Consider the following 18,296-nt stretch of genomic DNA (forward strand, 5'->3'; position numbering starts at 1 on the left):
TTTTAGAAGGCCTTAATAGTTGAGGAAAATTGGTAGCCCAAACATCCCTCTCAACAGATTCGTTCGATTGACTTGTTTGTGGTGGGAAGCGTTCTGTTCGGAGTGCTACGTTATCGTGTGTACTGATATCAAAAGTAGTTAAGGACAGGTATTTTAGCGGCTGTTCTTTCCAGTCCTATACATACAAGGAAAGTGTAGGACTTAGGCAGCCGTCGGCTCACGGCCTTAAGAGCCAGCGCCTTCTTACCTGTAACTACAGCTCTTCATCGTTAAGATATTTTGTTTAAATTGCCCAGATCTTGAGTTTGGAGGGCACCTTCATGCCCGCGTTCGGCGAGCGAGGTTCTAAGAGCGGCCAGTTCAACTACCCGTGGGACGTGGCGGTCTTTTTTGTAAGGTCCTTGTTGTGCTCATTAATACGCAAAATTAAAAGTTAATATCTTGTCAGTTTCTTGCATTTCCCCTATAGCACCAAAACAAATTTAAATATTTATTTTTAATTTATGCTTCATTGAGCACAGAAAAATTACCTTACAAAAAGGGCCATATCTTGAAATATAATATAAAAGTATTGGAGTGTAACAAACAGGAAATTTGGGCATGTATTTGCAAAAATTTTTGTCAGAGGGCTTAATAATTGTAAAATACACAGGCGTTGTTTGATCGTAATAAAGACTCTTTGTCTCTTTTTAAAAACATTGTTTACCGACAAACAATCAAAGACGTCATTGCTGTAGTGGTAAATAGTTAGGAGGTTTATTGATTAACGTTGTTAATTTTTTAATGTTTAACCCAGTCGTTGACGCCTTTGGAAAAGTTCACGATGTACCCAGCGATAAGAATTCTCCTTTTTTGTATTTTTGAATTGTTTGTATTAGAAAATTAAAACCAATTGCTACCGTTTTTGGTAACAATACGTTTGAATGCAAATGTCTTATAATAATATTTGTAAGAAGTGTTTTTAGGATGTTTTGAGGGACCGAAACGGCCAACTGAACACTATGATATTTTGAAATATCACCTACTTGTATAATTCCAGCTGAGAATTAGAAATTAGTCTACGTAAATATGTTGTTGCGATCTCTTATAGTTCATAGCAGTCAACAAAGTCAAAGCTTAAAAAAAACTGTCTGTAAATATTTTATATGGCAATTATTTTAAGATACGAATCAAAACCATTGTGGAGGTTGTTAACTTTGCGAAAGAATGGTTTAGTCGTAAATTTACAATTATTTTGTCATTATTTGATGTTCAACCAGTAACTATAGTGTTAGGCGAAATGCGGCGTTTTGTTTCTGGCGCGAAGCAACCTGCCATGAAACCTCCTAAAAAAGAGATAAAGAGGAATTTTAGAAAATGGTAAACAGGCAGGCCGTGGCTACTAAATTGTCAGTGTTATTTTTCACTAAAGATTGTAAAAAATTATTCCCTAAAAACATTGTTTTGAGCGGAAACTGCTTTATGGGTCATTAATTTGTTTATCCATGCATGGAAATAAATGAACAGACTTTTATAAAAACTAATGTTTAGAAACCACAAGACAGGTTAACGATAATCCAAGAAAAGATCGCCGTAGTACAGAAATTTGCAGGTGGCTTGCCAATTTGGGGAGTGTTATTTCGTCCGGGCAAGTGCTGATTGGTAGCCGCTCAACCGACTGGCGAGTGCAATTTTTTGCTTAGGAACAACCCTGATATATTTTCAAACTTGATAATTTTTTTTTGGTTGCACTACAAGGCACTAGACGTCACACAGATAGAAGTTCAAAACATTTCATATATTTTTTGCATTCCATGGTTATCGGAAGGCGTCTAGCCTACATTGTTCAAAATTGAAGGCGCTGGTGGTATGTATCCAGTTTGTTCATTATATCTGATATTGGTTGGCTAACAGCTTAACCCCCCAAAAAAATTTACACCTTGTGTATGATGTATTTTGTGCATGGGAATCAGAGGGGTGTAGCCCACATTGTAAAAAAGCCAATGCGCTGGTCATCCCTATTTTGTGCGGTTTAAGCCCATGAAGAAGTGACGCACAGTGTGACATCACTTCACCTTTTTTTCTTCTGGAAGAGAAGCCCACTAAAGCATGTCAGAAGCAAATATCCCGAATGACTGGACAACAAATCTCGACAATTATATATAAGGTTAAAACCTTGTGTGACATGGCCTGGTTAATTGACATGGAAGGACCGCTTTTGTTATTCTATCAGGTTGGCTGATTAGCATCATGTATTCAACAGTTGACAATGCTTAAGTCAATTCTTCTTCCTGTTGTCTCGCTAAAATCATTGAGCTAGTCGCAGCTAATGTTCCTCACTGTTCGCTGTCATATTCTAAAACCATGTGATTCGTGGGCAATTGACACAACTTATTTTCCCACAACCAACCGCAGCTTGTATTTTAGCTGACTTGGCAGAAAGCTCTCCTCAGCTGTTGCACTAATCGTGACATAATAACAACCAGTAAAATCAATTAGTATTGAAGGTGGCAAAAGCGTGCTCATAATTCAGCATAATCCCTTACATAGAACTTAGGAAACTTTGCTGAATATAGTCAATTATGATAATAGTAAACTCATTTTTTCACGGTCTTGGTCTAGTTTTTCGCTTGAAGTTAACAATTGCACATTAAGCGACTTCAATAGTTTAGTTTCTTTTACACAAAAATATATCAATTTAAATGATGCATTCCTGCATAAATTTGAGGAGGAAAGATACTTTTAATTTTTTTACCTGTTTTATTGTTAGCTTAATTTAACTTAAAGTGACTCCTTTGAAGCTGTTTAAGATATGCTTCAGACTACTCTACATTAGGCAAATATATTTCTATTTCTTACCTGATAATGTTGAAATTTAAAGCCCAATAAATGACACAGCGTTGACCTGTCACACAAAATTAGGTAGTTGTTTAGAAGTGGAACAAACAGGTCCTTAGCAAGTTCTGGTTGACATTCAAGTGACTCCAAAATGAGATCCAATACACGATTTGGATCAATGTTAAAGCACCCTAAAAAAGTATATTTTTAGATAAATTAAACACAACATATAACACAGAATAATGCATTAATTAAAGTGACTATACAAAGCTGACCTTATATTTATGCCAACAATAGGCCCTATACAACAAACATCTAACCTTCTGAGTTTTTTTTTTATTTAACCAAATTATATCTAAAAGCAATTGTTTGCAATTATTATTGGACAAAGAATATTTTATACCAATGTTTTTTTAATGGCAATCTATTGACTAAAAATATCTTCCAAAAACACTGCAGGATGGGTTTTAAATTTTGTTAAACCGATAGCTTAATAAGCTCATATTAAGCTATGCTAATACACAAGCAGTGGCGTGTCCAGGGGGGTTGGGGGTTCGGACCCTCCCTTTTCGTAAGTGACATTATCGTTTTTATCAAGGTTTTACTCACCGTCCGAAGCTGCGTGTTTTTAAATGTAATTGGGTCACGCGTTTTAAGCTAATGCGAAACCAAAATCATTTTTGTTTGGTCGATGTCTTTTGTTTGGTCGACCGTAAATGCTAGATAGTTTTTCTCTTTCGCCTTTCGTTATTCGTTTGGGTTGGCTGATCAGCAAGTGTGTGTTCGACAATTAATAATAATAAATCGAGCGGTTCCTGCTTTTTCTCTCTGAAAACGTTGAGTTAGACGGTGCTGATGCTTCTCGCTATTTGTTGTCCGCGTTAATATCAGATGTTGGTGTAAGACATGGGCAAGCAACCTACCGCCCGCATGCCGATGTAATTCATCGGGCCCGTCACCTCTGACAAACTATACACGAGTTCATTTCAAACACTTTGCAAAGAAATTTATAAGAAATGACGTTATACCAAAAATAAATCGTGCTTGCCAGGTGCGCCCAAACTTAAAAAGGTTTTCAAACACTGAACTTGATTAACTAACTATTAAAGTTATTGCATTTCGTCGAAGTAGTTTTATATGTCGCGCTAATCGAAACACCCGGGAAAACAATCTTCATTTAGTATTGCAGGTGGCGAGAGACATGCTTGTAATGTAGCGTAGTCCCGTACATGGATCTACCAAAATCAATCACATATATTTTCTTGTTTTTGTTTTTCTCCTGAAGTTAACGATTGCACGCTAAGCAGTTTCGCAGCTGGCGCCTGGCAGGATTGTTAACAACGCACATGTTCGCTTTTGTGTCTAAATGTTAGCTTTTGCTGGACGCTAATTGACTGTTTCTGATGATTTTTTTCTTTCTTATGACGTCATTACCATCGCTATTTTATGACGTCATTAACATCAGACAAAAAAAACGGGGAATTTGACGTCATTACCATCGCTATTTTATGACGTCATATCCATCACTATTTTATGACGTATTAACATCAGACGAAAAAAAACGGGTAATTCCCTAAATTAAAAATCTGGGACCCCTCTTTTTTAATTTCTGGATACGCTTCTGTACACAAGTCGTCATTGGTATCATAAAGTGTGTTTATTTAATTTAGTACATAAAAAAAAAATATAGTTGCAAGATAAACAAGAAATATGCTATTGGCTTCCTGCCTCTCTACATTTACTCCAAGATTGATTCCTGCTGTAATACATACCAATAAGGCCCTTTATGTTGTGCAACAATTCTGATACAGTGCTGTGATTTCCAATCAGATCACTTAGTTCTACACTCAGTTTTGAATAACCTTCCATTTCTTCCCTTAGTAGGTTAAATTTCTGCTGTTTGTAACTAAAAAACAGAACATTTAATTAAAGCAGTGTTCTATTTAGATCAGTGGTTTTAATCACTTTTCTACCATAAAGCTTGTGCCCCCTGGAAATTGTTTGGTACCCCTGTAGGGGGTGCGCCCCCAGTTGGGAACCACTGATTTAAATAATACCAAAATTCCAACTGGAACAGTATGTTAGAATAAAAGACAAACAACAAAATGAAATTCTATGTGCACAAGTTAAGAAATTATGAAAACTGATTAAGATTATTATCTTATTGAATGCTTACAGACATTTAAACCCACGAGAGCATTTTTTAGAAATGTTACAGTGGTATAAATTAAAGTAAATACCACAAAACATTTTTTTGGGGATGTTGTGAAATTATAGCAATGCCATTAATACTGGATGTGTGTTAAAGTAATGTCAAGAAACAATAAAAGTTTTGTTTTTGTTATCTTTGCCGTATTGTCTGGTATTAAGTTAAATAAAACAGACTCTATCAAAGAAGATCTGAATTAATTACATTGGCTCACTATTTCTTTTTTTTTTCTATAAAAAGAAAATTTTACCATTTTTAAATATTTTGGGGCAACTGAATGTGAAAATAACATCTGTTTCTTTGAATTGGAAAATTCAATATTTTCAAATTTTGGCCAAAGGAAATTTGCTAACTTTACCATCTGCTAAAAAAAATGGATGCAACTATCAGCAACATCCATATTGTAAATGTTTGTTAACCACTCCAGGAAGCATTTCATATTCTTAACAAGATACTGCAATATGTAATATTTCTAATATTTCAAAAATGTTGGCCAGAGAAAAGTTGCTAATTTTAACTTCTTTTTTTTCTATAAAAAGAAAATTTTACCATTTTTAAATATTTTGGGACAACTGAATGTGAAAATAACATCTGTTTCTTTAAATTGGAAAATTCAATATTTTTAAATTTTGGCCAAAGGAAATTTGCTAACTTTACCATCTGCTAAAAAATGGATGCAACTATCAGTAACAACCACATCCTATACAATTCTTAACCAGTATACTAAAGCGGATGGTGCTTTATTGCGTAGCTGCGACATGGTTAAGTTAAGGTAAAAGGGGTAGCAAAAGCACAAACACGCGTTTATAAATGTACAATTGCGAAATAGGAAAAAAGGCGATCTGCACGCTTCGATGAACGTGGATGCACATCGGTAGGTTCGCTACAATACAAACTATACATTCCTTATTCTCAATCCGATACTCCAATATGTTTACTTGTATTAGAATCCTATTAATTCAGCAATAAGTAATTAAAAACACTTGTTACGCAGCCTGTAAATTTTGTTTTAGGGTTTAATTTATGTTTGCAAGAGATTTGATTTCCTTAGCTTTTGGTCAACTGTGCACCATCAGGTAATTCAAGTGTAATAGAAGGTTTATCATTCTGATAAGCCACAGTTCCTTTGAATTAAAACTTATGCCAAATGAATAGGGATGTTCAAAGTAGAATCCCAAGGTATTCTAGAATAATAGGTTTTGAATCTAAAATAACGAATCCAGAATAGCAAATCCTAGTATATTTTTATTAAATTATTTAGCCTCCATTTTGTTTGGGGAAGGGATTAATCTTAATCTACCCTACAGCGCCCACAATCACAGCTAGAAATCGCCCAAACAATTTGCTAACACGTGTACATTATAATAAAAAAAATCTCCCATATGTTTAACATTCTTAACACGAATGCTTGACAATTACGCTGTGCATAACTGCATAACCTCGCTTAATATTGGCCTAAAGTTGACTTAAAGTAACCCTATAGCGCATTTCGGCAACGGCCAGCACGTTTTACAATGTAATGTTACTTTTGCAACTTAACGCATTTAGGGAAATTGCGAACTACGCACATGGCATTACACGTTAGTCGCTCGCCTAATAACGCCTGATTGACACTTAATTATTAGACGAACGTTATCGCGAGACGCGAGTAATTGTTCGCCCAAAACAACGCTCACACTGCACTACGAGCTTACATTCAAAGCAAGCACTATAAATTGGTCACTGCAGCAACAGGCCAACGTATCACACGTGTTTGTACAATTAGGCGCAACAATCGGCGGTAAAACATTAAATTATATCGGCTCCAATTACCCAAAATAAACAGCAGAATTGGATTCGATATTCTACTTTGAACATCCCTACAAATAAAGTACTACATTATCTATCGAATCATGTCAATATCTCATTTTGTAACTAGGTGTTTGTAGACTAGATGCTTTTATCAAAGCTTAACACTGTAGTTTATTAGTCAGAGAAAATAATAGCAGAAAAACTATTTCAAGAGTGGCGCTTGTTCATAGGCAGTTTAAATAGTTTGAAGTGTTTATTGCTACACAGAGCTGACAGGTATACAACTATCTTAATTTGCCAATTAACAAAACTAAAAAGAGCATTGTTCAAATTAATTGTCATGGTGTAGGCTAGACTTGTATTGAATAAATTGCTATAGTTTAAAAAGCCAAATTAGACATGTCTTCTGCTTTGAAAAAGAGAAAAATCACAGACGAAAGAAGAGTTTTTTATGATAGGTGGGAGGAGTTATATTTTGTCACCGCGGTCAGAGATATTTGTCATTGCCTTATTTTCCAGCAAAATATAGCTGTTATAAAGGAGTATAATATGCGTCGGCACTTCGATAAATATGATGCTTACCAGGGAAAAGTAAGAGAAGAAAAAGTCATCTGAAGTCAGCACTTCGCAAACAAAGTAGTTTCTTTACAAATAATAATCAGTCCAACGAAGATTCTGTAAAAGCGAGTTTTGTTATCAGTAAAATGATAGCAAAGTCATCACGGCCCTTTACCGAGGGTTTGTTCAAAAAAGAATGCCTTGTAAAATCAAGTGACATTTTATGTCCAGGTAAAAAAAAAACTGTTTGAAGGTATAAGCTTATCCCCAAATACAGTTGCAAGTAGGGCACAGATTAAGCTACAAATGTGGAGAAACAATTAGTTGCGACCGCAAAGGACTTCAAGGCATTTTGGATAGCCCTTGATAAGAGCACAGATGTCTCAGACACCGCACAATGTGCTGTGTTTATCAGAAGTGTCGATTGCATTCTAAATCTGACGGAAGAGTGTCTGGAATTAAACCATTGAAGGGTACTACAACTGGACGTGATATATTTCAAGCCTTGGAAAAGTGCTTCGAGAAACATGGCTTGTCATGGGATAGGCTTGTAGTGGGTGTAGTTGGATTTGTGAAAAACAGACTAAACAGTCTTGAAACGGAAAGAATCAACTTCGCTAATGTACACTGCATTTTACACCAAGAAGCCCTTTGTGGTAAAAGTCTACAAATGAAGGAAGTCATGGATGTTGTAGTTAAAACAGTCACCTTTATACAATCTCGGGGGGTTGAGCCACAGACAGTTTAAATCATTTCTTGCAGATATGGACTGTGAGTAAGGTGAACTACTTTATCATACTGAGGTCAGGTGGCTGAGCCGTAGAAATGTTTTGAAGCGTTTCTTTGCACTTAAAAATGAAATCGCTTCACCTTTGAAAATGTAAAACAGGGCAGTTCCTTTGTTGACTGATGCTACTTTTTAATGCAATCTTGCTTTCCTAACAGATATTACACATAATTTGAATGAATTCAACTTGAAGCTTCAAGGTAAAAAACAAATTATTACACAGATGTATGACCATGTGAAATCGTTCAAAGTCAAACTACGTCTATGGTTGAAGCAGTTGGGTGAGGGAAATTTGGCTCATTTCTCAACTCTGAAGTCTTTAGGAAAAGTTGAGGCTGAATGCATGAGAGAATATACAGATTTGTTGTCTAATTTAATTTAGCAATTTGACGTGCGCTTTGCAGAATGAAGTATTTGAACCGCAATTTCGACTTTTTTCAACGTTGTTTGCTATAGAAATTGACAATGTAGCCGAGGAATTGCAAATGGAGTTGGTGGAACTTCAATGTGATACTATCCTGAAGCAAAAGTATGCAGAGGTAGAAAGCCAAGAATTCTATACATTTCTTTCACAAGAAAGGTTTCTGAAGTTACTCTCCGCTGCAGCAAGAATTATTGCAATGTTTGGAAGCACATATGTATGTGAGCAATTTTTATCGATGAAGATCAACAGGACTGTGCTAAGGTCAGATACCACTTATGACATCTGCAAGCAACTCTGCGATTGGTTTCTGCTGACAAGTTGAAGCTCAATACCGAGGTCCTTTTCCATGAAAAACGCTGCCAGTTAAGAAGCCAGAATAAAAAAACAACTAGCCTAACTCATCAACCTACTTGTGTTTATCTTTTATTGTGTTCTTAATATGTGGTATTGTTGGTTGATACTTCATCATGAAGTGCGGCCCTTGGGTATTTTATACGTTCCCATTTGGCCCACAGAGTATTTTGAGTTTGAGACCCTTGCCTTATACCAGGGTTTCCCAAACTTTTTTGGACCACAGACCACTATTTGTGAATCTGTTTTTTCGCGGACCGCAATACAAAGCAAAAAATAAATAAAACCAAATTTTAAACTGACAACATTCATGGAACGGATGGGATTGCTTATCTCTGCTTTAATCATTAATTCATCACAAATGTACAACAGGGATCGGCAAACTTTTTCTAGTCGTGGGTTAAAACCAAAGTCAGAAAGGTCTCTGCGGGCCGCACAAAATGTTAACTAAGAATTATGTCATTGAAATGTGAGAACAACTGTCAATCAGGTGGGCTTCGGATATGTTTTTGCACTTAAAATCGTGTTTAGTTCCTCGTAAGGAAGCAGTGTTGGCGCACAGCGGAACAAAAAGCATATGTTTGTGGTGACGACACGCCTTACGTTTGTGAGAAACGTCTTTTTTCTCGTTTTTCCTTTTTCTTGTGTTTCGCTTACGAGTCTCGTTTTCGCGTGATTTTCAAAAATAAATTACATTTCAAAAATAAAAAATTAAAAATGTATGTCCAATGTTTTTGAACACGTTTTCCATTTGAACGCGACGCACTTTGGCACTTGGCAGTCAGTCTTCCACAGCGCAAGAAGCGCTAATCTAGTTCAAATGACAGCATCATATCGTTATGACTGATGTATAAAGATCGTTAACGAAAGCGTATATAGTTAAAACAGTCAAAAAGTATGAAAAATGGACTCTTGTCTAGTTTGTAGGATAAATTACATTCGCGGGCCGGATCCGGCCCACGGGCCGTAGGTTGTCGACCCCTGCTGTACAATATATATGTGTAACTTTTTAATTTGTTGCCATATCGCCACGGAACACCTGTGCAATCGTCGCGGACCACTGGTGACCACAGTTTGGGAAACCCTGCCTTATACAATATGTTGATTAGAAATATTTCAGCCAATGTGTAATTATATGTCTGTAAAGTAGTTGTATGCGAAGTTGCAAAAGGCAATGTATTAATACATTTTAAAGTTCACTTTTTTATTGCATCATTTGAGCATTTTAGGTGCTCAAATTGCAAACATAATAATAACCCATAAATACCAATTGAAAAATACCAATAACCATTTAGAAATTATAAATACTATGTTTTCTCTAGATTATTTTGCCAACATAAAAAAGAGCAGAAAGCTTCAAAAAAGTCTTCAGAAGTTTTAAGCATCATTTTGGAAACCAGTACCCATAGGGGAATAGCATCTAATTACAGGCTTCTGTTTCAAAAAAAAGTCCTCCACAGAGATAAAAGCACTAAAACAAAAAACGTCTCATTTTCACCTAGAAGTCAAATTTTTAAAACGTCATATCTTTGAAACCGCTCATCACACAACGCTCAAAATTTTTGCAACAATTTTTTCATTAAAATCTTTAATTGTTACAATAAAAAGAAAATCTGAGAACATCGATTCCGGCCCTTTAAAGTAAGCATTGAATGACCCAAATGATTTCTGGCTAAAATATAGTTCTGTCAACAACAAAACATGTATTTTTTCAACTTTTGTTTGTTCCATTTATTCACTTTCAGTTTTTTCCTAATGTAGTTTCTGGGTCTGTTTCAGGAGCACAAATGGATATTTGGGCTTTATTGTTATTCAGCAGCAATATGCCCACACAATTACAATTCTACTATTGCCCAAGAAGTCTTATTATTGCATAACAATAAATTAAGCAAATGCCAAAGAAACATTCGAAGTAGTGATACTATAAACAAACTTGGTTGGAAAGAATCAAACAGTCTACATTTTGGCAGATATTAATCGTCGCCAGTGTTCCCGCTAATTTTTTACCATGTGCGCAAAGTGCCCAAAATTTTGTTTTCCGCTAATTTTTTAGCAGGTGCCCAAAATTGTGTTTCCCGCTAATTTTTTGTGTTTCCACTAATTTTTTAGCAGGTGCCCAAAATTTTGCGCTCAAGCCGAAAATAAGTGCACAAAGTGCCCAAAAATGCGGGAGAAAAATAATAATTAGTTCGGAACTTCCGTTTTTTAAAATCTGTAATTATTTTTTGCTACCTTTGTCGAACGGATGCTTTCGTTGCAATGGAGAAGAGCAATATGCGCGGGAGAGCACAAGAGGCGTCGCAATAATCTTAATTAATTTCTCCCAGACATAAAAATGAGTCTCTTTATTTGGAGAATTGTGCTCGCTTGAGACATGATTTCGCTTGGACTTAGTCAAGCGTAGCGCGGTGTAAGTTCCGCCTAATGGCCGAGGTAATACTTTTAAACGGGTTAATGCATGATAACTTTGATTAGAAACAAATTTGGCCTTCACATCTATCCTGATCATATTGACATAAATTTAACCTACTCGTTTAGTTGACACAACACGCAACTTTGCTTTTTCGGAGTATATTGTAATTTGCATTGTACACTGTTTTACCAAAAAAATAAACCTAAAAGTTTTATCTTCGGAAAGTCCTAACCTTTTAAGCATTAAAAAACAGCATGAAAAGTTCTTTTTTGCAAATAAAAGCATATCGCAGGTAATTGTAATAATTATGTTTAAAAAAGTTTAAAGCTATTACAATGCGAGGTTTTTTATATAAAGCAAGTATATACTTTCCTATAACACAAAACATACAGTGCAAAACACAGATACCTTGAACTAAAAATATCTCCAACTTAGGAATAAAATAAAGTTGTAAAACGAAAGATTTGCGAGTATCGGAAAAAAAATACAGTTGCTGAGAACCATGGCCTAGTGTCTACTCGAACCTCTATACAAACCTTAGATTCCAGTCAACTGCACTACCTTGTTTAGACAAACTAAGCCGAAATCCATCGTAAAAGATGCAAATATGAGTTAAATGAGCCTATTAGAGACACTGAGAACTAATCAAAATTAGTAGTTCAAAAACTTGCCAATCACAAAACCACTAACCAAATTTTACAGTTACTAAACTACCACCCGATCTGTCAGGAATTAGTGCACTTTTAAGCAAAGGTATACGGCAATTAGTGCATTCAAAGCATCAAAAAGTCTGACTTTTAAACTTTGAGGTCTTAGACAATGTATATAATAATTGACTTAACAAATATGCTTAAGACGATTAAATTTAATAATACCTGCCAGCCGAGCACAAACGCTGACGAGCACCCTAACCCAAATAATGTGCATTGATTTAGTAATAATATAAACTCTTTCCGTCCGAATACATCAAAAGAGTTTGGGCTTTTTCCCATCATTTAAATAATTATTAAATTAACGTACATTATTTGAGATAGGGAACTGGTGATCGTTTGGGTTCGGATGGGTCAAGTATTATTAAATCTATCTCATAGTTTTTTGTAAGTTTTTAGCCAATATGTTTTGGCGCTCTATTTGGGTGTCAGCGCCTTCCCTAGTTAAGTACCACTTTTTTCGCATGTATATCTCAAAGCAAACTAATTTGGACACTTTTTTGGTCGTACGGAGCTCAAATAAAACTAATTTGTGCACTTTTTTAACAGTACGTAGCTTAAATAAAACTGATTTGAGCACTTTTTGTTCCGTACGTAGCTCGAATAAAACTATTTTGGGCACTTTTTGTTCCGTATGTCGCTCAAGTAAAACTTATTTGGGCAATTTTATGGTCGTATGTAGCTCAAATAAAACTAATTTGGGCACTTTTTTGGTCGTACGTAGCTTGAACAAAACCAATTTGTGCACTTTTTAACAGTGAGTAGCTTCAATAAAACTAATTTGGGCACTTTTTGTTCCGTACGTCGCTCGAATAAACTAATTTGGGCACTTTTTGGTCCGTACGTAGCTCAGATAAAACTAATTTAAGCTCTTGTTTGGTCGTACGTAGCTCAAATAAAATAAATTTAATTTGGGCACTTTTTCGGTCATACATAGCTTAAATAAAAGTAATTTGGGCACTTTTTTGTCCATACGTAGCTTAAATAAAACTGATTTGGGCACTTTTCTGTCCGTACGTAGCTTAAATAAAACTGATTTGGGCACTTTTTTGTCCATACGTAGCTAAATAAAACTAATTTTGGCACTTTTTTGTCCATACGTAGCTTAAATAAAACTGATTTGGGCACTTTTTGTTCTGTACAAAGCTCGAATAAAACTAAATTGGGCACTTTTCGAAACTTTCGTGAAGCAAAATTGGGGTACATAAGGTATTATATGTAATAATCTTTGCAAAATAGTGATAATGTGGGCTTCAGGAGACGACTGGAGGTCGAATTTAAGTAAAAAAACAACTTTTAGCGGGAACACTGATCGTCACTTAGTGACAATATAGGAATTTTTGCAACATCTTCGTATAAATAGAGCAATTGCCTATGTTGACATATTTTGTTTAAAAACTCTAGAACTAGAGTTTTTAACCTGCCTCACAAACTAATATGTTCAAGCTAATTGGTAGAAGGAATTCATCCAATATATTTGACTACAAAAAATTATTATTAAACAACTTACAATAGTCTGGTTTTTGTTTTGATGTATTTTTGTTGAAACATTTTAGTGCTGTTTATTAGGTGGAGCAATTCCAAAGTTTCAACTTCCAATCGTTCCTTGAGTAATGCTATGCCAATATCATTCTGCAAAAAATATAGAGATGTTCACAAATCAAAAAAGAAATCATACCTAGGGATGTTCAAAGTAGAATATCAAATCCTTGGATTCAAATCCAAATAGGATTTGAAGCCAATTCTGCCATTTCTTGCGGGTAACTGGAACCGATATAATTTTATTAGAGCTATGTAGACTAACAAAAAGTTCCCATATTAGTCTTATTCAAGCTACGGCTGAATCAGTATGCAAATTATATTTTTTTGAGCTATATACAAACACAAAATTGCCTAAATAAATTTTATTTAAGCTACATACACCAAAAAAAGTACCAATATTAGTTTAGACGGGCTATGTGTTAATAAAAAAATGCCAAAGTTACAACTATAAGAGCAGTTTTTCGCTGCGCATTTGTTCTCATGTGTTTTTATTTTAGTTTCCTAGACGAAATACTGGGCGTTGACCAGGTTAAATAGAGTATTTCCAAGTTTGATTTATAACTGTTCAAGGACTACTGGCATTTCCTTGTCAGAGGGATAAACCATGCAAAAAAGTATTTTTTGCAAATGGCATAACATTTTTACTTATGCCTTAACATAATAAGTAACACAATTCAAGGATAGGGGTTAAAGGGGTTATGGTGGGTAGTTGATGGAGTCGCAACCCCACAAACACATATTGGTTGCTAAATCACATTTTTCATCCGAATGAGAGATCACAAGTAGTAAAACTCAATTCTTTTCAGTTGAGTTACAGAAACCTTTCTCTTTTAAAATGAGCAAAACGCAAAACGCAAAACGCAAAACACAGATTTGTCCTAATAAATAGAGACACAATAAGTTTATATGTTTTTTTTAACCAAGATATTTATTAAAAAGCAACCATCCAAGTCATCTTAAGTAGTAAAACTGTTAGTTTCATGATGAAATACTTGAATGCTTTGGAGAAACGAGACAACATTGCCTTCGTCCCGATGAACAACTATAAACATTCAGAATCAGGTTCCTCGTGCTCAACTATTATGCAAGAGGAAGTTAGGAAAGACTTGCCAGAGAGGAAGACCGCATTTTCCGGAAAAAATAGTGCACGCTTTACAGGCGCCATTTTTATGTAAAGATAGTTTTCGTAAAACTATTCTTTATAAGCATATTTTTCAATTGACGCAACTTATTTTCCCCTCAACCGCAGCTTGTATTTTAGCTGGCTTGGCACACAGCTCAGCGCAGATATTAACCGTGGCTTAATAACACCTGGGTAAAATGATCATCATACAGTATTACAGGTGGTAAAGACATGCTTGTAATTTGGCATAGTCCTGTACATGGAACCTAAGAAACTGCACTGCTGATAGTCGAAACATGATTCTTACAAAATCACACAATTTTCGCCTAAAGTTAACAATTGCACATTAAGCTGTTTTGCAGCTGGCGCCTGGCAGGAGATGCATGTGTTCACTTTGCATTTATAGGCTCGCTTTTGCTGGAAGTTAATTGGCTATGTATGATCATTACAATCATTATTGTATGACGTCATACCGTCACTATTTATGACATCATTGTATATAAAACATCAGATGGAAAATAAAAGAATTCCCTTAGAAGATGCAAATTAAAACCCCCCTTTGGGTTTCTGGATACGCACCAGAGTTTGTCATCTCTAAGATTAAATGGGTTTAGAAATGTTTGTAACCTGTACAGATAGAAATTTAACAAAAAGTTACAAAGTTAATGTGCATGTGGATCCACCTAGCACCAAACACAGATCAAATGAGTCCACAGACTGGGGGTTGAGAAACACTTATCAAAACAAAGTACATAAATCTGTATTGGAGAACAAATGCAATATGTTTTTCCAATTTTACCCACGCTAAGCTATCTACAAATTATATATATCCTTTATTACAATGAAAAAAAAAACTTTATTACTGATAAGTCTAAAAGCAATAAATTTGATTACCTTACAAGATGAAATAAGGGCAACAAATTTTTCTTTTCCTTCTTTGTCATCAAGTGCACCAAGTTCAATGTCGACAATTGATAAGACATCAACTACCGTAGAACAAACGGCATTATTTTTTTCCTGAAAAAGTCACAAAACATTTATTCTATATACAATAGAAACACTTTGATTTAAACCACAAAAGTAAATTTCTGTTTAATAACCTAATAATTATCACTATATGCAAATCAAAATCAAGCTAATGTTTGTGGAGTGAGTCAAGGAATAATCATATAACCATTATTTGCTTCAACATGTTAGTACAAATAACTTCAGATCAAACGCGATCTACAGTACCAATCATTTAATGAGAACTCTGGACAAAAAGTTTAAAACATACCAATCCCCAAAAAAACAAAAGTCGCACATTAACTTAAGAAACAATATACATTTATTGGTGTTAGTTAATACTTGTTAATGTCTAACTTAATATATTGAAGTTTAGTATAGTTGTTATGGCAAGCTCTGTCAAATGCTTTAAGATGCAAACAGGGGTATCCAGAAATCCAAATGGGGGTAGCGAATTTTTTTTAATGAAATCCCCTATTTTCCTTCTGCCATAATTGAATAATCATGTCATAAAATAGTGATTTTAATGACAGCATAAATGGAAAAAAACTAAACATTTAGAGCTAATTAACGTCCAGAATAAGCAAACCTTTAGATCAGTGGTTCTTAACCTTTGGTCAAATGAGCCCCCATTTGCTAAGTGTCCTGTGCCTTGCCCCCCTTACGAAAATCAATTTGGCATTTTTCAATTACTTATTATTGAGACAACATAAAAAATACTCAAGTGTATTGTTTGTCAAAAAAATTTTGTCAGTTTATTTGATTGACTTGGCTAAAAATTGTAATTCAAGAGACTTTTCGCATTGGGTGAACAACTTTTTATTTTAAAACAGACATGTTGTGACGGCATTGACTTAACAAATTGTAAGGCTGTGAAGAAATTACGTAACAATGTCTCCCAAAGCGCAAAAATTACCATTTGCGTTAATCATGTTTCAAATTTTTTTGCAGTTTTAATGTTAAAGGTGCCCCAAAAACAGTTTGTACAGGTGTACGAGTGGTGCCCAACCCAACTGAACAAATTAGATCACATGTTCACAATTTACCCAAGTGTCCAACCCATGTGCACAACTTACAACTACCATATTGTTGTACTTGTAAACATAGCCCAAATCGTTCATAAAAATTAGCAATTATAGTCCAGAAACAGAGAACTATTTCTTTAGTCCCCTAACTACAAGTACACGCATGTAATTTTAATGTAAAAAAGTATAGGACATCAGTTGTTGTTGTTGTTTCGTTTGAGCCAAGATTTTACATTATTCCGGGCTAGATTTTGGGGCAGATGTTGGCCAGCCAGTATATTGTTTGGTCGTCCAAATTCTTCAGACCATGCACTCCATGCGGTGCTCGTAGAATTCTGCACTCCTCAATGACGTGATCTACGGTTTGTTCTTCCGCACCGCACTCGCAGTCTCCTGACGGGGCTAGGCCCCATTTGTACATTGTTGAGCTAAAACGCCCAACACCTGTTCTCAACCGGTTAAGCCTAACCCATGAAACTCTAGGTAGGGACATTCCCATGGGTAGGGATCCAGCATCTGGGATGAAGTTTTGAAGGCAGTTGTTGGCTGAATGCCACTCCATATTCCATGTGTGGTTCGTCCAGTGGGCCGCGGTGGTACCAAGCTCGTCAAGGGTCTTCGTTAGCTTTAAAGCGACTTGCACAAATGGGTGTCGAGACTTAAGGCGGGGTACTCCCTTTGGAGGAAAGGCCAACACGGAGTGAAGCAGATTGTTAGGATCAAGTGCCCGGCGGGCCAGGTGTAAAGTTGTTCCTTTGCGGCGAAGATCAGCTGGTGGAATACCTGCAAGGATTGGCAGACAGGTCGTTGGGGTTGGCCTCAGACAACCTGTGACAATACGCAAGGCTTTGTTAAGCGTTGTATTGATGAGGTGAGTGTGAGCACTGCAACACCAGGCAGGTGCACAGTACTCAGCGGTTGAGTAAACCAGGGCCAGAGTTGCTGTTCGCAATGTTGAAGCGCATGCACCCCAGCCTGTTCCCGCCAGACGACGAAGTAACGCAATACGCGTTGACAGTTTCTTTTGCAGTGATTGTAAGTGGCATCGAAAGGTCAGTGTCCTGTCCAAAGTTACTCCAAGATATCTCGGCTCGTTGGAAAAAGGCAGAATGCCATCGCCTAGGTGGACTTCAAGTTCCGGCCTTGCTTCCCTGTTGTTAAGATGGAAGGCTGCCGTAGCAGTTTTACTAATGCTGAGAGTCAGTCTCCATTTTTTAAGGTAGTCAGTGAAGGCTGTCATATCTTGTGTGAGGGTTGCCTCCAACGACCGCCAGTCCCCAGAGGAATGAAATTGCAAAATGGCTAAGTTGTCAGCATAAGCATACTTTTTTGAGGTCATTTCGGGCAAGTCGTAAGTGTAGATATTATATAGCAGAGGTGCCAGGACTGAGCTTTGTGGTACGCCGTTCTTGAGACGCCGCAGTCTACTCAGCTTGCCGTTTCCTGTTGTCAGGGTGAAACTCCGGTTCGAGATAGCTCCAAAATCATGCGGACCATGTGCCTGTCGGGAAGCAGACGAAGAAGCTTGCATGTAAGGCCGC

The 18,296-nt window shown here is 36.1% G+C and overlaps 1 protein-coding gene across 3 annotated transcripts in view; it reads right to left on the reverse strand.

The window, feature by feature from the left end:
* Positions 1 to 18,296, reverse strand: part of LOC146136266 (THO complex subunit 2-like) — a 74,200-nt gene that overhangs the window by 44,114 nt on the left and 11,790 nt on the right. For all 3 annotated transcript variants that reach the window (XR_014501584.1, XM_083395669.1, XM_083395668.1), the window contains exons 4-7: positions 15,620 to 15,742; positions 13,571 to 13,692; positions 4,590 to 4,723; positions 2,839 to 3,008 (exon numbers count right to left, since the gene is read on the reverse strand). Coding sequence is in view for 2 of the 3 variants with exons in the window: in XM_083395669.1 (XP_083251795.1) it covers positions 2,839 to 3,008; positions 4,590 to 4,723; positions 13,571 to 13,692; positions 15,620 to 15,742 (549 nt within the window). In the remaining variant the exon portion in view is untranslated. The remainder of the gene's footprint in view (positions 1 to 2,838; positions 3,009 to 4,589; positions 4,724 to 13,570; positions 13,693 to 15,619; positions 15,743 to 18,296) is intronic.

Source organism: Ascidiella aspersa, chromosome 8 (assembly GCF_963924565.1).
Source record: "Ascidiella aspersa chromosome 8, kaAscAspe10.2, whole genome shotgun sequence".
NCBI lineage: Eukaryota > Metazoa > Chordata > Ascidiacea > Phlebobranchia > Ascidiidae > Ascidiella > Ascidiella aspersa.